This window comes from Budorcas taxicolor, chromosome 4, assembly GCF_023091745.1.
Source record: "Budorcas taxicolor isolate Tak-1 chromosome 4, Takin1.1, whole genome shotgun sequence".
In the NCBI taxonomy this organism is placed as follows: Eukaryota; Metazoa; Chordata; class Mammalia; order Artiodactyla; family Bovidae; genus Budorcas; species Budorcas taxicolor.
The window spans coordinates 24081036-24105333 of NC_068913.1; the positions used below are offsets into that span (position 1 = coordinate 24081036).

At 35.9% G+C, this 24298-nt stretch overlaps 1 protein-coding gene across 1 annotated transcript in view; it reads right to left on the reverse strand.

Moving 5' to 3' along the window:
• Positions 1-416: 416 nt before the first annotated feature.
• Positions 417-24298, reverse strand: part of ETV1 (ETS variant transcription factor 1) — a 94285-nt gene continuing 70403 nt past the window's right edge. Inside the window, exons 9-13 of the mRNA XM_052638758.1 lie at positions 17469-17535; positions 15850-15920; positions 11497-11666; positions 5531-5632; positions 417-638 (exon numbers count right to left, since the gene is read on the reverse strand). Of these exons, the coding sequence (XP_052494718.1) occupies positions 417-638; positions 5531-5632; positions 11497-11666; positions 15850-15920; positions 17469-17535 (632 nt within the window). The remainder of the gene's footprint in view (positions 639-5530; positions 5633-11496; positions 11667-15849; positions 15921-17468; positions 17536-24298) is intronic.

Genomic DNA, 24298 nt, shown 5'->3' on the forward strand with positions numbered 1-24298 from the left:
GTCTCCAAGTGGATATTTACACAATGTGAATTAACTGTACCATAGATACCCAGAGGAAATGAACATTTTCTAGGTTGTTATGAAATCAAATCAACATGATATAGCTTCATCATACTTAAAACTTGTAGGACCCCATCCCAAGCCTAAGTAAAAAGTAATACCCCAATCCCCCCTCCCATTCACCCATTATCTTCCTGTTACACAGAATAAATGTTTAGATTACCCCCACCCACCCTCAAATAAAGTGCGTAGTCCATTGCAGACCATCGAATAATGCAACAGGAAAGCCCCTTGTTGTGTATTATTATTTAAAAATAAAATACAAATGACAAAAATCAAATATTGAAGAGAATTCAGAAATTCTCTTCATCTTGCAAAAGAGCAGAAGCGCGAGGAGGCCCTTGACTGTCACTGTGTTAATACACGTAGCCTTCGTTATAGGGGTGGGGGTTGCAGCAGCCCCCTTCCGGCATGTAGGCCATGCTCTCGTCAAAGTGGGACAGAGGCACAGTGTCCTCTTCATTGATGTGACGTTCCATGTCTGTCTTCAGCAGTGGGCGCTGATTATCCGGAAAGGCCATGGAGAAGAGGGCTTCTGGATCACACACAAATTTGTAGACATATCTCTCTCCAGCCACCTGAGGGAAACATGGAAGAAAAAGCCCATCCTTATGTGGGATGTCGGGATGGTACCTAAACTTAGAGTAGTGAGCGTTTTGCAAGAGATAACAAATATCCAATCATTATATTTTACACTGGAAGCTAACACAAGGTTGTTACGTCAATTACACCTCAATTAAAACACACACAAAAAAAACACAACCTCATCTTCACCATTCCCAAGTGGGGAATTCGGGGAGAGAAATGAACAAAACATGGTTTAATGCTCCAGAAAGTACGGATAGCAAAAGAAAAGGCAATCGAGTATTAACAGATACAGGAAAAAAAAAAATTCCTCACTTTGTGGGATAAATTACAGTTCAAGCTAGGGAAATGCAAAATGCTGACCTTGAGTGATAATTACATTCATTTTAGATAAAACTAGAAACTAAGCAGTTTGTTGTTTTAATATAAATGTAAACTTACATTATTATTTGGGGAAAAAAATCAATGATTTCATCCAGGCATCTCACATTAAATTATTTTCCCCTGTTTGAAAAGGTAATAGCTTTTGTACTTATAAAATAACAAGACCTTTAAAATGTAGTGTTTCCCTTTTAACATTATATTTCTGAAATTGTATAAAAGCAAAACTTTCAAACCTTAAAAGAAAAAAAATGCATTGTGTTTCTAATAAGACTAGACTAGTGCTTCACTGATTCGAGGGGTGAACTATTCTTTTTCTTTCCTTTAATTTTTTTCTTTTGCACCGTATATTCTCATCTGAAAAAAGAAAGATGCATAGCCTTATTTAAATGAAGGATGGATCAACAGGGCAGTATTATCCTGGGTACATCACTTTTAAAAATGAAAGCAAGATGCCTTAGACAGACGTTAAGGATGTGTATATAGTGTCAAATTGAATTAAGAGGTGTAAAAAAAGTGGAAGGAATTTAAAATATACAATACATAGGGAGGAAATGAGAAAAAGAAATGTGACAGCTGCCTGAAATAAAGGAGAAGTAGCCTAATTTGTAGGAAATGACACGTCCCAAACTTAAATTTTGAAGAGTAATGCTTCTCTAGGAAATTATAAACAATTGAGCGAAAAAAATACAGCCCTCCCCCGCTGCCATTAATAGACAATGCTGAGCTTCTCAAAACCCCAGAGGGTTGGGGTAGGGGGTGGGAGTGGATGAATACAGCTCTTTGTATTAAGTTTGATGCTAACTTTTTGTGTGTATGTTGAGTTCGGTAATTTTAGAAAGGTGAAAATTACTCAACACCTCTACTAGTCGCTTTGTACCATGCGGGAATGGTGAATTCATGGTTTATAAACTATCTGTGCATGTTTGTGGGAAAAAAACTACCAAAGAGCAAGCACTGTTGTTCTAGACTCAGATTTAGAATGTTTTTTGCCCTGGATTTCTTTTTTTTTTTACCCTGTAAATGAAACCAATTTAGAGAATTCAAGATAATTCAAATACTGTGAATATTCTTAGGCTTGAAAACAGCCAACACTTAGATTTTGGACAAGTTTCTTAAACCGCTCTCAGTTCCCCTCCCCCCCCCCTTTTTTTTTTTTTTGATGAAATGGAGGCAGGGATGGCTTCTTGGAAAGCCTGTTGCAAGACTGAGATGGAAGTTTCTAGCACAGGGCATGCAAACAGAGGAGTCTGGAATAAGTTTATTCACTTTAGCCCTTTATAAAAAGGAAATTAAGTTCATAAAGGTGAAATGGTGAAACTGCCATAAAAGTAAAAATAGGCCCTATCAAAAACAAAGCTCAACAATACTAAATCCCAGTTTTCACGTTATTCCTTTGTTCAAAGTATTTTGAGAAAAAAATGAAGTAATTGGCCAGCATATCTCAGAGCATTTAATAACTGGCTTTGTTTTGTTTGTGGACACTGAGAAGGAGGCATTTGGTTTGCTTTAGACTACTGGAATGTATAACCTGTTGCTATTGGTTATAATTATAAATTATTTAATAAATCATTGTGGGGAATTAAAATGTATGATATGCAATCAGCATTATAAAATCTCTTAAGCACCCTGCCTTGATACACTGTTTTACTTTTTCTTTCAGTAAACATATTTAGAGCTACGACTCTATTTATTGGATTATGTTACCACGAGTTTAGAACAAGGACTGATAAACAACCAAGGAACATAATGAATCCTCTTATTAGTAATACAATTACAATATGGATGTTATACATTGAGTATATATAAATAGTAATGCTTAGGTAAAACATTAATTTGGCAAGAGAGATGAATCAGAATTAAACAAGGAGGTTATCTTTTGAACTGTGCTTTGAAAGGCTAGCTATTTAAATTATGTGTTAACTCTTAAAACTTCAAAAATAGTACAGTAATATTGGAGGAAAACTTGAAATTACAGATTAAGCCAAAAGAAATAATAATTTAATTATATCATTCAGAAATAACCAATACTTATATATCTATAAATATTTTTATTTAGGCACTTCTAAATTTTGAAGCAAAAGCACATACATGTATCATCTATAATGTATAATAATCATTACTTCACCATTTCTTCCTTCATCGCTACTGAAATAATCAGGGTTTCTTTCATGTTTTGATACACTTTGGTTGTATTTTTTAATTTTTTCACTTAATATTCTTTGACATACACTACATATACACAGAGTTTTAAGTTCATATACAAGCATCATCAGATAAACATTTTCCCCTACACATTAAAATATCTAATTCTACCTCATGTTTTTTAAAGGACTGCACAGTTTTCCTCTGAATGATTACATTAGGACTTACTTATCCATTATGTTATCAGGGAGAAAATGAAGCAATGAGAAAGCCACAGGTGTATCAGAGGGTAGCAAGCAGACTGGCTCAACACGTGTAATGAGGAGTAAATATGTTATGTCTGCATAAACTGTCAAAAGTCTTAATTGTCGTGCTAGTTGTAAGTACACTTCAACTTTTGCATTTTCACCTTTAAACGACCTATTCTTCCTTATATCATATGTGATACCCCAAAAGGCCTGTTAAGTACACATTTTGCTATCCTTTATTGGCTGATAAATAGTTGCTAACGGTTTATCTTGGCAATTACAGCCTAATAGGGAAAATTTGAGGAGCCACAACATTTTTCTCTATATTCCAACATCTATGCTATCATTTGATCATTTGAAAGCATCTTGCCTTATTATTTTTTTTAAAATAAGAGGTATACAAATGGGATGTGTGATAACTGGATAAATAAATGGGAATATGGTAGTAATGATATCAGTAATAAGCCTAAGTTTGAATACCTTTGAGAATATCTAAGACCAGACATAACATCCTGTAGATACCCCTTTAAACACTGTGTAAAAGTTGAGGTATGATTAGATATTTTGAGATACTTTTTAGCTTTCTGTGACTGCTCCCTTTAGTAAGGGGCTTACTAGTCAAGATATACAAGCTATATATGTCTTGGCTTCAAGGTGCAAGATTTATTCACAGATACCATCTGCTGAAGACTTTCACTGCACCAGGTACAAGGCAAGTGTCTCAAGTATATTATTTCATTTAACGATCACAGCAGCTTCATGAGGAAAGAATATTGCTTCTTACTAGCAGAAGAATCTGTTCAAAAACAGTAATGTAACAGGATGCTAACATGCAAACCAAAGTCATGACTGCCTTTGTTACTGCTGTGTAACACTGCTCAGGGGGCCTGCAGAGGACCTACTGTGCCAGTTTACTTGCTATGCCTGACTACGAAGATGGTGATGAAAACTGAAAGAATGGTATGTATCTGAAAAAGGTTGGCTGTAAACGGGAGTGGTTGGTGAATGAAAGGGAAGAATTAAAAAAACACTCCAGGACTGAGATGGAGAAGATAGAGCAGATAGTAACTTTACAATTTGAGAGTGAGATTCAGGGAAACAGGAAGCAATTAAGAATCCAATTCAGCCTTATCTTTTAAGGTTCTTTGAAGTTCTAACTTACTGGCTGGCTAACCAGACAGCAGATTGCCTTTGGTCTAGAAAGCCCAAATGAAGCTATTTCCCCCTCTTCTTTTACCATTGTCAGGGACCAACTGGTATAGTTTTTCTTGGCATAACATAAAACTATGCCATAATCTGTAATATGTAACTATGTTCATGTCTCCACAAATGAACAAAGGACACATAATGAAACTATAATGTAACGCTCACAATGTATAAAGGCTAAAACTCCGTTCACTGTCAAGACTAATAGATTGAATACACATGAAAGGCTGAAGGATGTTAATAATAACAAATACCCAAATGTTTTATCTTTATTTATTCATTACCTTCTTCAAAAATATTAATTTTGTCCCAAGTGTAATTCATTTGTTTTATTTCACACTTTTTAAACAAGCTACCTTGAAATATAAAGACGCACTCATTTGAAATAAAGCATATTTAATATCATTACGCCAACAAGATAAGATTAAATACTCATTTCAAATCAACTGTTTAAGATGTTAAACTGTCAAGTAATGAAATCAGCCAAGAAAAGATGTTTTTCAGAATGAGAACAAGAAATGCTCTGAATGTTTTAAGAATCAGAAAAAGAGGGGACAAGGAAACATTCAGCTAATATTCAAAATTGTATAATTGTGGAGAATGAGCAAAATGTCAACAACTTTTGGGGACATATATTGCCATATTAGTACTAAAGCAGGATTTTTTTTTATGAAACACAGCAAAGTGGGGACTTCGAGAAAATCTCCAATTTTGTATTACACATTTGCCTATAATGCTCATAAATTTATAAACAGAGGTCTTGTAATAGGAAAACCAACAGCTAAGCATACGTTAAAGTGAGCAAAAACCTTGCTTCAGCAATGTAATGATATGTGATTTGAAGTATGACATGCGAATGAATATGAAACATTTCAATAAATTTTAATGCTGTGTTAGCTGCTCACCTTTTGCATGATTCCTTTCTCATAATAATAGCGGAGTGAACGGCTAAGTTTATCATAGTTCATAGCTGGCCTGTTTTTCTGAATGCCCCAACGCCTGGCCACCTGCCATTGAGACAGAATCACATTTTTGTGTTAAGTATTATCTTATCAACATATTTCATAAAAATTAAGTTAATTCATTAATTACTTCCAAACCATCTAAAACATATCCAAATCGATGGCATACATACAGGAGGCAAAAGCTATCATGATCTGTATTTCCTGGGTCTTGGTTTGCTTTTTCAACCAGGCACTAAGTGATCATTCTGAAACATCACAATAGAATTCATTGTCACTATTGTTTTGGATACAAAATTAAATGGAAATAAGGGAATGTGTTTACAACAGGAATGAAAAGGCTGCAATTCACCAAAATGAGGCATATTTCCCATTCTGAGGTCCCCTTTCTGCTTTTTCCTTATTTCTTTTTCATTTTAAAAACTAAAGATCAAGAGCAACTTTATCTATAAATAAAGATCTCTTGGTAAAGGTGTTTTTGAGGTTATGATAAATCAAAGGAAAAAAGATACCCTGCTTGACGCTGGCTAAAACACACTGGCTAAAAGACAAGTGGCATAGTATGCACAAATTAGTAAGCTGAACTGTACATAATTTTTATTGCCTGAAGCAGCATCAGAAAATAAAAAAAGTACAGTCAATACTAAACTGGGGGAATTAAGCATTCATTTAAAGAACAGTAATTGGATGCTAAAAATAAGAAGGAGGCAAAAAAGGTCACCATGTATATGAGTCCACAAACAAAAATCTCTAAAGCAGAATATCCACTTTGTGGTTTTGTGAACGATCTCTGAGCTTTTTATAATACGGCTTTGGAAGCGCAACTTTTCTGGCAAAGACAAAGTTCTTCAATAGAGCTTTAGTAAAACTTCCTTCCTCAACGAATCTGTATCCCCTCCCTCTCCCTCCCCACTACCCTGGGCTAGCTGTAGAGGATCCAGGACAGGGTGGCCTGCTTTTGTGACCCTAGTCAAAGTCACATCCTCACTGATTTCCACTTTTGCTTCATCTGAGCAAAAATTGCAGCTCCCGTGTATACTTTGTTAACCTGGAGAGAGCATTTTCTAATAGGGTTAACATTTTCCTTCAAGTTCACAGAATTCCAAGTTGTTGTTGTGTGTCATATACCAAGATCTTACAGAATGCTTTGCAGAAATACTCTATTTTATTAGCAATAACCTTTCTCTGTGTTTTTTTTTCTTTAAAAAACACTGATCTTTTCTATTTTCTCTCTGATTTCTATTTCCTGAATGAAGATACAATGTAATTTAGTCACGTACATCAGTATACTTTTTAAAAGCAAAATATGTGATGTCAAATCCCTGTGACTATGTATCCCCAAATAGAAAGTCACAGTGACAGGCACACATTAATATTCCATTAATTAATGGATTAATTAACTAATGGATTCCATTAATATTAATCAATCCATTAATTAATTTCATTAACTAAGATAAACTTAATTTTAATGTAAATGTTGGGAGCAATAGTGTGATGGGCAAGTGGCAATAATAAGTGAAAGAAATACTTTCTAAATAAAACATCTTAACAGCTAACAATGGACATCAGTGAATCTTTAACAGACAGGACAACTAAAGAGCCCTCGAACCTGAAGGGGATGTGAAAATAAATTATCAGTATCTCCTTAAACTGAACAACAATTTCTGAATACTTTGGCATTTGTTAATAATTTTTTTCTAGACGCTCACCAGGATGTACCTAGAAAGCAAAATAACCTGTGACAAACTTAACAACAACAAACTTAACAACAACTTTCTCTCTCCCCAAAGAAAGTCTTTAAGGAGAAAAAGATGTCTTTTTTTTAGTATCATAAGCAGAGTTTGACTTTTATGATGCCAGCTAATTCACAGCACTGTGGGTATCAGTAGACATATTAAAACAATCATATTTATTTTTAGAGCTATTTCGATATCACATTTATCATAAAGTTGAGGAAAAGGAGACATACCCATATGCCTAGGAGATGCAGACACGTTATGGGAGATAAAGGAATGAGATCTAGAAATCTGCTTTAACACTGTGCCTCTAGTTTACAATACTGGACCAAGCACTTAAAAACTGGATAAGAAGATACATCCCGTGTTGTGTTCCTATCATAATAAAATTGTTTTAAAAGACTGAAACTTAAAATGAACAGATAACATAAAAACTTCCAGGACAGGTTAGACCATCCAACAACTAAGAAAGTCCATCCAGCCCTCACGAATGATCCATCACAATCACCACTACATCCGGCCAAAGGACCATTTTCAACATGGAGCGTGTACAACGGTGACAATACTTTTAGTAACTTCTATATAACATTCTTTCAAATGAAAACGTTGGCTGTCAATGAGGAGAGTGGAAAGACCTCTGTAGCACTATAGCAGTTACCCTTATTGTCAAATGAATTAAATAGGACAATGTTATTGTTCAATTATTAATATTATTCAATTTATTTTTTAAAATCATGCTTGAATATGCAACAGTAAACCTAGAAACCACAACTTGGGCCTGGCTCTCAGACTTCTCGATAAGTCTTCTAGCTCAACAATCTTGAATATTACCAAAAGACTTCTACTTAGGTGGCGTTAGTAGTAAAAACCCACCTGTGAATAAAGGAGATGTAAGAGACGTGGGTTTGATCTCTGGGTCAGGAAGGTCCCCCAGAGGAGGAAATGGCAACCCACTCCAGTATTCTTGCCTGCAGAATCCCCATGGACAAGGTAGCCTGGTAGGCTATAGTTCATGGGGTTGCAAAGAGCCGGACACCCATGATTAATTCAAAAATAAGATCCCATAATTTCAAATATCTCAAAGAGAGAGAAGGTAAAGATTATACGCTTGGTGAAGTTATCCTAAACACATGGAGCAGATGATCAGTGCAAGACTGAAGTCTCACTCGGTATCATTTTAAACTGCAAGATGGAATACACAGAAGTGGAACTTAAAGTCATTCCAACAAGGATGGTTTCACAGCCACCTTTCATGAGCTGCGCTGTCACAGACCCTCAAAGAACTGCTGTGTGATTGAAAGAAGAGGGTGACCGGGAGCCACGGAGACTAAAGGAATTTCACAAACACTTCCCAAAGAAGAAATTTAAACATAAACAGCAGAGTCATTGCCTGATGGAAGCAACTGCAGCAGCGAGCAATGCAGCAATCAGAAATGGAATGTTTCATTTTGAACAAAAGGCCTTCGGAGACGTTCAGTGCTTACTTAGCTATTACCAGGGAGTTAGTTACTATTTGGAAATGGTCTGCGGACACTGAATTCCTCAGCTCTTTTTTTACTTTCAGAGTCTGCTTAGAAAAGGTATCTAAATGTTAGTTTGTCATAAGAACAGATAAAATTGTATTCCTTCTAGGCTAAAAAAATTAAAAAGTCACAGAGATTATTCACAAGCTGATGTAACATAATGGTCCCCTGGTCAAGTCTCCTATGTTAGTTGTTTCAACACGATCAGCTTAAAAATCTACACATAAAGAATTTAATCACTTGGCTAAGAATTTTTACACTTCTAAGTGGATCAGTATGATGTAATTCAGTCATACCCCCATCCTAACAAATGAAAGTGGAAGTGAAGGCCATCCGACTCTTTGCAACCTCATGGACAATACAGTCCGTGGAATTCTCCAGGCCAGAATATTGGAGTGAGTAGCCTTTCCCTTCTCCAGGGGATCTTCCTGACCCAGGAATCGAACTGTGGTCTCCTGCATTTAAGGCAGATTCTTTACCAACTGAGCTATCAGGGAAGCCCATGGTAACAATAAAAAAAATTCTGTTTCTGCTCACTTTAATCACAGATGGACAGAAGTAACTGACATAAATCCCTGCTGGATGTCCTTAAGGTCTAGTATGAACCAACTCTTGCAGTGATTATTAACATCTTTCATGAGATGAAGAGCTCATATTCTCATCATTACTTAACGGGCTTTCAAATTACTTTATGTTAAGTGATTCTAGCCTCAATCTTTAGTGCTTCACATTTTTGTGGTTCTTTCACCTACATTATTTAAGTACATCTACATAAAAATGAATTTGCTTTGACAGCCAAATTAAGTTTTAGACACAATACAAAATTCAACTACCCAAACATTTAGCCCATACTTGATAATGGATACTTACGGTTTTGAACCTGAGCCCTCTGTATGTGGGTAGGTATGTATGCATGTATCTGTGTATACTTGGTGTGGGGCTAAAGAAAATGGAAACATAACCTCTCATTGATATAACCTGGAGTAGACTTAATTGTGCTCATCAGTTCTTCTCATTTCATACTTTGTTCAATCCATATTCAAATCAGATAATCCCTTAAATCTTTACAAGTATATCATCTTATCTTCTGGATATCAAATTAGGACATATTATCTGATTATAACTGAATACACAGACACACAGATAACGTAAGATGTATATAGGTCCATTAGCCTAGGTTGTAGATGTCAAATCTACATGAAACGAATTAATTTGAGTTTAAAAAAATAGATATCTCTGATATTTTTTTTTTACTTTTCTGGGGTGTTTAGATACAACAGCCAATATGCATCATAGCCATGTTAGCTTAAAGTCTCCCAATGCTTTCTCAGCTAATGTAAGGAGAGAAAGCATCTGTCATGAAAAGACACAAACTTTTCATGAAAGTTTGCCCTTTAAACTTCCCTGCTGGCATAGTGGTTGAGAGTCTGCCTGCCAATGTGGGGCACCTGGGTTCGATTCCTGGTCTGGGAAGATTCTACCTGCTGAGGGACAGCTAAAGCCGGCGTGTCACAAACAACCACTGATCCTGTGCTTTAGAGACCCTGCTCCACAACAAGACAAGCTACCACATGAGAAGACTCGCACTGCCACCAAGACCCAGCACAGACAAAATTCTTTTAAAAGTGTATGGCAAAATCAATACAGTGTTGTAAAGTAAAATAAAGTAAAATTTAAAAAAAAAAAGTGTAAATAAATATAAAATGTCACCTTTCTCCTGAGGTCCAAATGCTATTTGGTAGGTTACACTGTAACAATAATAGTAGGCTTAAATCTAAAGCTACTCCCAGGAAGAATAAACATTGAACTGAGAAGTTTTATAGGAAAATACTCCATTTGTATGTACACAAGGGCAGGTTGGAAGGGGGTAAGACAACTGAACAGACTGAAAGGAATTCCATTTACCCAAGTATCTCTATCCAGAGTCCTCTCATTTTGGCCATTTCTTAGGTATCATGGTGACATTTTAAACTTTATTCTTACCTTCCAATGGAGTGTATACTGCCCAGCTGATCTGAAACAGGTATCACCATTAATCAAAGGGAAACAATATTCCTGTAGGTCTGTGTCTCCTAAGAGACACCTAAGGAGTGAGAATTTCCCACTGTGACCTTTGAGCGCCTTTATTCCCACAGCTGTGTCTCCCCTACAGCCCTCTTACACGACTTAGTTCTCTAAATGTTTCTCTCCGACCCTCCTACCAAAAATCAAGATTGTCAAATTAATAACTGCTAAATCTCAAGAACAATTCCTCTCTCCCTAAAAGGAGTTGAACTTGATGCACATTCCTCTCTTTCTCAAAGACCATCCAACATGCCCAACTCAGATGCACCTTTAGAGAAGGCCCAGGCCCTGCCCTACAGAGTCAGATACAAATGAAGTGACTTAGCACGCATGCACAGTGAAGTTCTTGTTGATTTTCTTCAACATCAATTCTATAGGATGGTATTCAACTGGAACAAGCCTGGAACATGTTCATTTCTTATTTTACATGTATGCCTGCTTTTTTTTTCCCTTTGGACTACCTTTTCATTCAAAATGTTCCCTTAAAGTTTTAAAATTAAAAAATGAATTTTTGGTATATTAATCAAGTATATGTCTTTCTATTATGACATAGCTGATTTCCCTAAATAGAATCTATGAAACTCACCTCTTCAGGCTCAATCAGTTTAAATTCCATGCCTCTCCCAGTCCAGGCAATAAAATGGGAATTTGAGGGGTCGTCTAGAAGAGCTACCAAAAACTGCCAGAGCTGAAGTGATCCCCGCCGCTGGTATGTGGGTCCTTCCCGATACATCCCTGGCTCTTGTTTTATGTCTCCTAAATTAAAAACATTTTAAGTTTCTATGATTAGCATTATTATGACATTAATATAAAATTTATATTAAAATAATCACTAAAAATGATTAAACCACAACTAAAAGAGTTTCTATGAAATACCAAATAGGAAAAGGAGTACATCAAGGCTGTATATTGTCACCCTGCTTATTTAATTTATATGCAGAGTACATCATGAGAAACGCTGGGCTGGAAGAAGCACAAGCTAGAATCAAGATTGCTGGGAGAAATATCAATAACCTCAGATATGCAGATGACACCACCCTTATGGCAGAAAGTGAAGAGGATCTAAAGAGCCTCTTGATGAAAATGAAAGAGGAGAGTGAAAAAGTTGGCTTAAAGCTCAACATTCAGAAAATGAAGATCATGGCATCTGGTACCATCACTTCATGGGAAATAGATGGGGAAACAGTGTCAGACTTTATTTTTGGGGGCTACAAAATCACTGCAGATGGTGACTGCAGCCATGAAATTAAAAGACGCTTATTTCTTGGAAGAAAAGTTATGACCAACCTAGATAGCATATTGAAAAGCAGACACATTACTTTGCCGACTAAGGTCTGTCTAGTCAAGGCTATGGTTTTTCCAGGAGTCATGTATGGATGTGAGAGTTGGACTGTGAAGAAAGCTGAGTGCCGAAGAATTGATGCTTTTGAACTGTGGTGTTGGAGAAGACTCTTGAGAGTCCCTTGGACTGCAAGGAGATCCAACCAGTCCATTCTGAAGGAGATTGGCCCTGGGATTTCTTTGGAAGGAATGATGCTAAAGCTGAAACTCCAGTACTTTGGCCACCTCATGTGAAGAGTTGACTCACTGGAAAAGCCTCTGATGCTGGGAGGGATTGGGGGAAGGAGGAGAGGGGACAACAGATAATGAGATGGCTGGATGGCATCACTGACTCATGGACGTGAGTTTGAGTGAACTCCGGGAATTGGTGATGGACAGGGAGGCCTGGCATGCTGCAATTTATGGGGTCACAAAGAGTCAGACACGACTGAGCGACTGAACTAAACTGAACTGAAATAGGGATTTAACACAGTTAAATGGTTGAATACAAACCAGGAATCTGCAAACTTACAGTTAACTACACATAGGAATTTCATACACATTTCAATATAAATGCACACAGGGCAAAATAAATGCACAGATGTCACTGACTTATAAAAAGGCTGTATCTTTTTTTTCTTCAGATACATTTTAAAAACGATAGTACCTAATCCTACTTCTTTACTTCACTGCTAATGCCATCTCTTACTACTCTAAGCAGGGCTTCCCTGGTGGCTCAGATGGTAAAGAATCTGCCTGCAATGTGGGAGATCCAGGTTCAGTTCCTGAGATAGAAAGATCCCCTGGAGAAGGGAATGGCTACCCACTCCAGTATTCTTGCCTAGAGAAGTCCATGGACAGAGAAGCCTGGCAGGCTATACAGTCCATGGAGTCACAGAATCAGACATGACTGAGTGACTAACACACACACACACACACACCTCTAAGCAACAGTGGAGAGGGAGTAATCAATTTTAAGCTCCAGGCACTTTATTTATACAAATTAAAATTTGCAAACTACAATTTATAAATACCTAATTGATTTGCATGTGACAAACTATTGAACATTTAAATGCAAATGTTTCAAAGCAAATTTAATAGCAGCTTAAACTCTGTGAGCTAAGTAAAAATCAGGAAAATATCATGCGTAATGCAAGGCATACTGGATTACCATCATGCCATCTTTCTACACCTTCATATTGCCACCATGCTTTTCTCAGCTGGCAGCAAATGAAAATTCTCTCATTTTTCCTTATCTCTTGTTTACATTGCACTTATTTGAGTTTAGCTTGTTATTCTTTTTCTGAAACTCCAATTCAAAAATGCATATACACATAAAAATGAACACACCAGAGTTTTCTGTAAATCTGTATTTTTAAACAAGAAAGGATTGTTCGTGCTACATACAAACTGTTAAAGTCTATTAAATAGATTATAGCAATAAAGGTGTCAGTTTCCAATTCTTTGGTATAAATCTGGTCAGATATTTTGGTTTTACCAAAAGCAAACAAACGAACAAAAGAAAACACAAACACAACTCAGTTTCATGACTACTGATTATACACTTCCAGCTCCAGCAAACTGTCTCAAAAATATGTGGAACCAGTCACATTGGGAATTGAATGTCTAAGGCCCTATAAGCATATCACTATTAATGCATGAATTTCTCTCCTTCATGCAGAGGGAAATTGCTTAGAAACAATTTAGACAGAATATATTTAAGGTGATATACTAACCCAAAGAGTGAATTATAAAACAGCCCAAATCACAAGCTTTTTAAAACTTTCCTTTGGTTGGAAGACAGAAATACACTTCTTGAAATTATGATAGAAAAAAATACTTTAAAAAAATCAAAGTAAAATTTTTCACTCAATAGCTGCTAAAAATCATTATGCTGTTTTAGTCTAAGCTATAGAATATGGAAGTGTCTCTTCAAATTGTTCAGTGATAAGTTTTATTTATCTTAGTTTTTCCTTCTGAGATTTAGAAATTTTCATGGGGGCGAATGAATAATTTTGCAGATGGAATGAAACACTGTCAAATGTTCTAACCTTTAGATTGCTTCTGCCTATAAAACTGACTGATCATATTTGCCTTGCACAAGAAAAAAAAAAATTCTTTGATTTTCTTTCTTCTTGTTCTCTGTTCTTTATAAAATGTAAGCCCAATACACTATTTTGCCCAAAATATTTTCTTAGTATAAAGCTGAGAAGTATTTAAAAATCAAAGGGAAAAAATAATCAAGAGAATTAGCTTTCCCAAACACAAGTGTGACTCTGTCTTTGCCCTGTTAGATTATACCCTGATCTTGTCTATATTCTGAACTGTTTTTCTTCCTTACATGCCCATACTAATTATCGTCATTTCTTAAAAAGTTAACTATGAAAGGAACTGATGAAGGTCATTCCAAAAAATAGACTTTCTGCTTTATTTCAAGAGAAAAAAACTAGATTGTAAGCATTCTGATCCTCTGCTAATGGTGCTAAATACAATAACCCACATCAAACCTCTGAAACTCAAAGGTTAAACCTAACATTTATTATAGAATAAGACTGAAAAGGTGATCCATTTAACCCATGACCTTGGCATGAATTTAGCAGTTTAAAGGGAGGCTAAGGAAACAGATATTCCCAAGACTGGTCATTCTGTCTGCTAAGTCTAAGAGTAGCAAAAGCATCAAGAACAAAGTAGTCTTCAAGCAACTAATTAGAGATAGAGGAGCAATCTGCGCATACCCTTTGCTGTTTAAATAATGACAATTAAAACTCCCAAGAGCTACCAAGTCATTACAGCCATGATCCTGAAAGTTTGTGCAATCAGCTAATCAGAAGGCCCCTGCTCATTTCCTGTTAAACAATCAAAGCAGGAAATATGGGACCACTCCGAAGAACCACTAAGTCAATCAACTGTTCGCTTTTTACCCAAGCCTCCTTCTAGATGCCGACTGTTGCGCTTTGTCAAGAGAAGAGGAGTCTCTCTAACTTGACACCCCATACCCCTCTCTAACATGTGGGGGTGATGTTTTCATTTTCATTGCCACAGCAAGTGATATTAAAAAGGTAGTGCTCTCCTAAATCCATTTGGAGCAATTACAAACTAATGTCGCATTAGTAATGAACATCTTCCAAAGGAAAAAAAAAAAAAGAGTCTGCACAATCACTAACTAAATGGGCAGCTATGTTGCTCCTGTGTTCCATAATGCATCTTTTCATGAACAATAAAAGGCAAGAGGCTACATTAGTCATCTGTGCGTCCACAGTAGCAAGCTTTCTGCTCCGCTTTGTTAATTATAGGATCAGCTTTCAATACGTCTCAAACAACAAGCTGCATGTACTCAGTCGGGCAATGGAAAGGGCCCTCTCTTATTCTACATAAAGCTCAGCAAGAACGATACTGTCTTTAAAAATGGGATCTCTCATAGGACAAAAGAGAAAAGCTTCTTAATGGGAAAAGGAAAGGGAATTTATAAGAGGTAAAGTTTAGCGAGACTTGAGTGCACTGTAAGTGATGAGCACGAAAATCTTTAAGTAGCAATGTTGACTGCTTTCAGGAGAGGCGAGGGTGATCTCTCCACAGCCTCTTACAGAAATCAAAACTTGATACACGACGAAAAACCTACCATCGAATTTCTCTGGGACGACACAGGTATCATCATAAAACTGCCTGGGGCCCTTTTCAAACATGCAGCCTGTGGAGGGGAAATGGGATACATTTATTCATAATAGAAATAAAACTCACAAACAATTCAAAATATAACCACAAATGCAAAAATGGAGGCAGAAAAGGACTTCTCTGCTTTTCCACTCTGTGACCTTGGACAGATTATTTAACCTCTGTGCCTCAGTTTCCTCATCTATAAAATGGGAATGATAATAAACCACCTATCTTATAGGGCTGTTGTAAGGATTGAATGGTTCAATATATGCAACTTCAGAACAGTGACTGGCACATGGTAATACATGAAAGTTAGCTATATATATTATTACTAACCCAATAATGCTCATGTAAACACTGGCAAACCTGCTATGTAAAACAGATTATCTTCTTTTTTGTTTTCTTCCAAGTTTCCTTATTCAAACAGATGAGAATTACTAACATTTATATTGCATTATGATCCTGATGAACTGAAACAAATACAGTTTACCCCCTCACTCCTTTACAGAAATATTGAGTTGCATTAACCTTCTCATGATTTCATCTTCAATAGACAAGTCAGATTAAAAAAAAAAAAAAGAATTTTCCTTTATTGCTAAATCCTTAGGAAAAATGCAAAATAAATTGATGGCTTTCTACAATCATTTTCTCCCCCAAATATCCTTGACTGTGGGACTTTCATTTAATTGCTATTATCTTTAATTACTAGGAAGAAATTTCACATAATTTAGTCACAGTTTTATTTCTCATAAGTATTGGTCTCTGTGGTAGGTACATAATAATAACAACAACAACAATTAAATTGCATTTGTGAATTATTTTGGTCTCATATATTCTGGATTTTCCATCTCAGTTTACTATCCTTTAAACACAGCGGTTAACTTCTATTGATATCATTTATGCAAAACAAACAATGTTAGACTCAACCTAGAAGATGGATCCAAGTCATTTCACTGAAAACGCAGACTGTTGACATCAAGGACTGTGCACATAATTCAGGAAATACTTTAAAGGTTAGTCTATCACGATAAAAGAACTTTCATACATGATCTTGCAAATATCATGCCCATTAGAACAAAACTTTCCCACCGCAGTTACTATAACACATCCATGAGAAAAACATCTTTTCTAAGCCTCTTATGTGAGGCTTAACAATTACTTGTCCCAAAATGTAAAATCCAGGATATTTAAATGTGAATGTATTTAAATCAACTGCATTTTATCTCAACACAATGACTTAGCTCTCTCAAGCAAAACTGAAAATTCCTTGAAGATACATTTCGGCAGACAGCAGTAAGGTGGGTGATCTATAAAGCACATGTTCTATTTTAAAAGGATATGGTTGTTGGCAAAAAAGAACAGAGAAATTCATTTATCAGCTGTTTATATGCACATGACTCATGTTAACAAAATATAAGAGATCATGACCTGAAAAATCTTCCTTTTACTTCAAAAATTTTAAAACAATGGTTTAGTGGACCTAAGTGATTTTTCCCATATACCATGATAATGTGACAGCATCCTGAGGATGGCTGATTATGTTGACAAGTATTTATAAGAATTTCAATAATGAAAAACTTAACTTCTGTTCTGCTGGGATGAGTCAGGAAGCCTTCTTGCCTCATATAAATGGAGTGGCAGCTAGGCACTTCTGAAAGAGGAAACAACATCGGTCAAAGAGAAGTCTGGAGCTGAAAACATGTTGTTATCAGTGGACAGAGTGCAGATAGGAAAGTAACAGAAACAGACACGAGTCTCCTGAGGGGAACTTGTCAACACATAGTTAACATTGCAGGTAGGGCCTGCATAAGAGACGTAAGGTTGAGAACCATGGTGAACAGTGATTCTCCTGAACAGGTGTGTGAATTCGAAGTTTTACCCACACCAACCTGACTAAACTAAAGGTTGGCTGTGCAACAGCACGTAAATGTGATGGAGTCCTCAAAACAAATAGCGTCATGAGTTAAAAGACATTTCAGGATATGTATGGGATAAATTTGCTTACCCATTGGCAACCAAAGCAAAGATCAATAAAAGACTCGTTCATAGTTTATTTCATGAACATTGGCTAGAAATCATGGTGAAAAGACAAAATTGTTATGTCTCTTATAATTACTTCAGCCTAGTAAGATGACTGCTATTTTTTTTTCTTCAGACAAAAACAAGATTGACTTTTCATTTTGTTAAGCCCACGGGCCATATTCAAAGCCAGTGAGGCTATAAAAGAGAAATCCAACAGCAACAAATTCAACAGCAACAAATTCAACAGCAACAAATCCAACAGCAGAAATCCAACAGCAAACACCACTGCTATCTGAAGAGCGAGGCCTTACTTGTATGACCAACTTAATTCATTCCTGAGAAAATAAAATTTGGTTAATGGTTAAACTTGAGTCATAGTGATGGCTGTGTATCTAATGTGTTTAGCAGCCTAGATATGGAGAAAAGGAAAGAAATACAGATTTAAGAGACAAAAGATAAAAATTCAGGTCCTTCATTTACTACTAATAAAGCTATATGACTTTAGATGAGCCATTTTCTAAATTTATATAAAATAGAGGACTGGGTCACATGTTATCTGAGTCTGCTCTTCTTTGACTCTGAATTTGGAAGCTCACTCACATAAACAGAGGTCAATTCAGGGTGAAGACTGAAGGTTCAACCTCAAGACCCTCCACTTGCAAAAGTGCTGCTGAGACCTTAAGCCTAATTTTGTATATGCCATTTCATTTACTTTTTCTTTCAGGTTCCACATTTTATAAGTTTTTAGGTACCTAAAACCTGGGTCCAAATCTGAATATAACATATACAGTTTCCATAGAAATGCATAAACATGATTACATTGATTCTATCTTCTGTATGAATTACTAAAGATTTTAAAGCAACATCTACAAAAATAAACATATACAAAAAAGGGGGGGGCTTCCCTCGTGGCTCTGCCTGCAATGTGGGAGACCTGAGTTCTATCCCTGGGTTGGGAAGACCCCCTGGAGGAGGGCATGGCAACCCACTCCAGGATTCTTACTTGGAGAATCCCCATGGGACAGAAGAGCCTGGCGGGCTCCATGGGGTCACAAATAGTCAGACATGACAGAGCAACTAAGCACATACAAAATTAGATGTTTAAAATATATGACAGGTTGCTATTTAATATAAGAATACATCCATCCACCCCTTGTAGTAATTCTGAACAAGTAATAGCATTTAAGTGAACTGGAATCTAAAGGCTCTTATCAGTCTATAAACTTTCATGCTATAATAGATAATGACTATTATTTAGCCCACATGTCATTCTTTTTAGGTCTGGAATGTTCCATTTGTAAAGTCTATCTGATTTTCTAAAAATTTGCCTGGTGATAAATGTCAACCAAAATATGAGATATCATTTCACAGAAAAAAAGCATACATTATAAGATCTTAGTCAAAAACATCTTAATGGCGATCCCTAATAGCAATAACATTGAAAAGCATCTAGCAATCAATAGTTTACAAGCTGAAAATAGTGTCAAACTCATTTTCAAACATTTTATTGTGCTGTGCCTTCTTTAAAGTATTATGTAGTTTATAGTTCCAACCCTATGAAAGGCAAGGTTAAACCTTGTTTTCTGATATCAGTGCTTATAATAGAGTTGCAATGGAGCTGATCTTCTGGGTCACCAAATAATTAGCAATCCATTTTATCCCAACTTCTTAACCAATGGTACTTCAAATTAATGTTTAATGTTATTTTGATTTATTGCCAAGGCATAAGGTCCCTCATGCAGCTGGGCCTGGAAGGGACTGTGTTAATGACTCTGCCATCAGTTCAGCAGCTGTTTAGAGGCAAGCATTTTGTTGAACTGATGTTGACACCCTGCCACAAAATAACTTTTACTGACTGCTGCACAGCTGGAGTGTGGCTGCAAAACAGCTGGCTGGCTCTGGAGGCAGCTAGAAAACATACAGGTTAAACTCTATTATACATAAGAGGGATTAAATGTAGCCCTTCCTCCCCAGAGGAGGAGAAAAGAAGTTTAAGCATTTCTGAGAAAGTTGAAAGGCCAGTTTATAAAAGTACTCCAATATCACACAAAATAAGCATATTCTGGAAAACTAGACATTGGACATCAAAGATAGGATTCAATGTGTAATTTCACTAACACTCAGGTATTTACCGAACTGGACAATTTATTGTTTTCTGCTGTGCTTTAATATTCTTCATAAATTCTCCTTATTAATCTATGATGTTTAAAGTATACTAATTTAAAATTCACCATAAATTAATGACATAAAATACACCTGATGCCAGGCTTCCATTACATTTCCAAAAGCTCAACTTATAATCTAAGTTCTAAAAAAAAGCATCAAACAGCAATTTAGAAAAAAAATGTATCTGTAAGAATATATTTGTGTTTATGCCAGTTCTTATACTATTTATTATACCTCAGGGTAAATAAAATTAACATCTAGCTCTTGAAATTGAGACACTTGGCTGCATTGTCTAAATTCGGCCTGTCTTTAAATTCAGCATCCTTTATACAGAAAAGAGAAGCCTGAAAATATATGGTTAAGAGGAGTTTATTTCCCTAAAGTAACTAAAGTCATGTTATCCTAAAGTGATATCAGTTAATTTATGACCATCAGAGTGGGTCAGACTCTAATCAAATTGTAGAAACATTTCCAAAGTGATTATTCAATCAAATGACTAACATGGTTAATTAGGAGCCATAAACATTGCTCTGAAGTTCATCAAAGTAATGACTTGCCCAGAAAAATTACTGCTAATTAAATTGCCTGCTGCTTTCATTTCTACCTTATCTAATAAAAAATCCAACCAATGAAGTTTGGCATTACATTTTAACTTTTGCTAAATGCTCAACTCAGATCCAAACTAGCCAAGTGGCGACTTCAAAGGCAAATGTTTTGTAGCAGGGAATGGAGGCATTTCATACATATTCATTTATATTTATTCATGAAGTAAAGCTTCTATAATTCAGTGACAATCATAAGCTGCAGTTTAGCCTATGTACAAATGTTAAGATGACTGCATATTTACAGTCTGGATATGCATCTATAATTATAATCTTAGGACCATTAGTATGGCAGTGATTACAAACATATACCTTGTCATCTAAGAGACCTGGTTTTGAAATCTTAATTCTGATGTTTTGTGGGAGCATAATGTTTTGTTAGTTATTTAACATCTCTCTCAACCTCCACATCTGTAAAATGGGAATCACAGTGATTTCCTTCAAAGATAAGACTATATGAACAAGCCATGGGTAACATTAGGAGAAGGCAATGGTATCCCACTCCAGTACTCTTGCCTGGAAAATCCCACGGACGGACGGAGGAGCCTGGTGTGCTGCAGTCCATGGGGTCGCTGAGAGTTGGATATGACTCAGTGACTTCACTTTCACTTTTCACTTTCCCGCATTGGAGGAGGAAATGGCAACCCACTCCAGTGTTCTTGCCTGGAGAATCCCAGGGATGGCGGAGCCTGGTGGGCTGCCATTTATGGGGCCGCACAGAGTCAGACACGACTGAAGCGACTTAGCAGCAGCAACATGGGTAACATTATGCCCAGTTTCTGAGAACACTAAGAATTTAATACAAGGTACTTATTATTAACAGAATCTATTTTTAAGTGACTCTCATAAGTATTTAAAGTATGGGAACCACAGTACTTACAACAAAAAGTAATTATGTATCAAAATTATTTTTGTATCTTAATTTTCTATTCTTATAGAAGGTATCTACTGAGATGGCTGACACTGCTTATTCACATGCTTACTCATAATATTCTTCATAAATATATTAACCTGTGATATTTAAAATATTGATTTAAATTCATTATAAATTTATGATGTATAAGGTTTAAGTGAGATGCTCCATTATATTTTCAAAATATTTGGAGGTACTTCTTTTAAGCTTCCTTTTTACAGTATTATACCCCAATATTTGTTGCTACATTTGGACTTCCATTTAAAAAATTTTAAATTCAGTCTGTAAATTGAATCATGTCTATTTAATTTAGGATAAATAATTTTTTTAAATTTTGAAACTTATGGATCAAAGAGCATGTCATAAAGACACAGCCAAATCAGCTTGCAGAAACTAAATTGCTTAAAATTTGTCACAGATGAGTTCGTGGTGATGAAAGCTGATCTAATATGCTGCAAAAACTCAAAGCAGCAAAACATGGTTGTTATTTTAATGCCCTAAACACTGTGGGGGGAAGTTAAGAGTAAACTAACACCCTAAACTACCTCATTTGATTAATCTTCCCCTTTATTAATACTGGTAAAATTTCCTTTAATAAGGATGCTAAGGTACGAAACTAAAAACTCCGTTTCTGTTTCTTGACTTGCATTTTACAGCTGTAGTGGGAAATATAATACTGATTTGGGAGGCTTTGCCGAAGACCTGCTCGCAAAGTGCAGTTGGCATTTGCCAGGCACTTTTCTGGTTTGCCTAAGTGCTACCCTGTAGCCCAGAATGAAGCTTCCTCTTCAGGGCATGGTTTGCCTAAAATTTCTAGGAGCTGAACAGGCCAGATCAGAGAGCAACTATCTTCCACATTTGTATGAGATATCCCTACAATGTGTTGAAACTGTTTGTTATCAAATAGTGTATGCATTGGAGAAGGAAATGGCAACCCACTCCAGTGTTCTTGCCTGGAGAATCCCTGGGATGGGCGAGCCTGGTGGGCTGCCATCTATGGGGTCACACAGAGTCAGACACGACTGAAGCGACTTAGCAGCAGCAGCAGCAGTGTACAAACCTGAAAACACTCCAGATTGCAAATTCTATTTAAGAGGGGAAAGCACCTTGCTTTCATTTGATGCTTGTAGTTAAATTCCTGAAAAAAATAATTGGTGTGATAACTTAATTAAGCATACAAATTTCAAAGAGTAAATGAGAAATCTCAGTAAAATAGGAATACATTGGATCTTGTATTTTAATGTGATTTTTACTTTCATATCAGTGTGCAATGCAAGGATGGATTGTTTACACACTTAACTAACTCCTTGAGGAGGTGGTGTGAGAAAATCAAGTCCACCTAAATTTGTTTAATGTATAATGATGACAGTGAAAAATTTGGCACATTAAAAGCAAAGGGCCAAAATGAGTATATTGACATACATCAGAAATTAACAGGTACTTGGTGAGAAATATGTTTGTGTGTGTGCGTATTTCAATGTATACATAGGAGTTCCAATAAGTTTTGTAAAAACATTTACCAAAAAAATATTGAGTTGTACCAAGAACTAATGGCATCAATTTCATCCAAGAAACATGAGTATTATGACAGATCCTGCCTAAGTTTTGTCTGTCTTAAATTTAATTTTTTTGTTTCTACTCATTTCCTGGCAAACTCACAGTTTAACATTTAAAATCCAAAGGTTTTCCAGGGTACGTAAATAACATAAACTTCGTAAGGATGTATTTAAAAGCAAAACTATTCACATACATACTAGTGTATCATCCTTTGACTCTGCATATCCACTTGCCACATGAATAGATTTTTATAGGTGATCAAGAAACCATATTTTATGAAGTTCCCTGAAAAAGATGCTAATGTGAGAATTTTTTTTTTTTTTACACCCATACAATCTTTCTATTATGGAACAAACCTGAAAATAATTAGTTCTAAAAATAAGGCCCAGTATCAGTATGTTTGAATTAAAGTGTGGCGAAATCAACTGTAATGGCTAGAAAGTCAAGTTTTATAAGAGGTATCTGTTGTCACTCAAAAAATCTGTATGTGAATGTAACAACTTAGTCATTGAAACTCATGTGAAGAAGGCAGAAAGGCTGGAGTTTTACTTCATTCACTCTTAGATGGGAAATTTGTCATTAGGATTTTTAGTAAACTGTAAAAATAAATAATGTAAAATCTGCAGAGATATTTCTTTTGTCACAGTTCAGATGTATCAAATCTATTGATGACATACTTTGAGGACAGAAAGAGAACTATGTCAGTCTTTGTATGCCCAGAATAGTGTTTACAAAGCTTTAAAAAAGAAAAAAAAAAAGCATAAAGCAGTTATCTGCAGTCAGATGCTTTTAAAACTTAAAGGCTACATAATTTAAAAGAACTAAAGGACAGGGAAGCCTGGTATGCTGCAGTCCATGGGGTTGCAAAGAGTAGGACATGACTGAGTGACTGAACAATAACAACATCATCTTAAATAACAGCATAGACTTTTACCACAAACTTCTCCTGGAAGCACCTGATTTTAGGGTGAAGACAATATCCTACACAAATAACAACCACATTCAAACAGGATTGGCTTATTGTGATTTAGTTGGCTCACTGTTTTACAAGTTTTACAAGCCTGTGGAGGTTTCGTTGTTAAGAGTTGAAAATAAAGCTGAAATGATAGGAAATACAGTTACATCAAATAAGTACAATTTTAACTTTGACTATT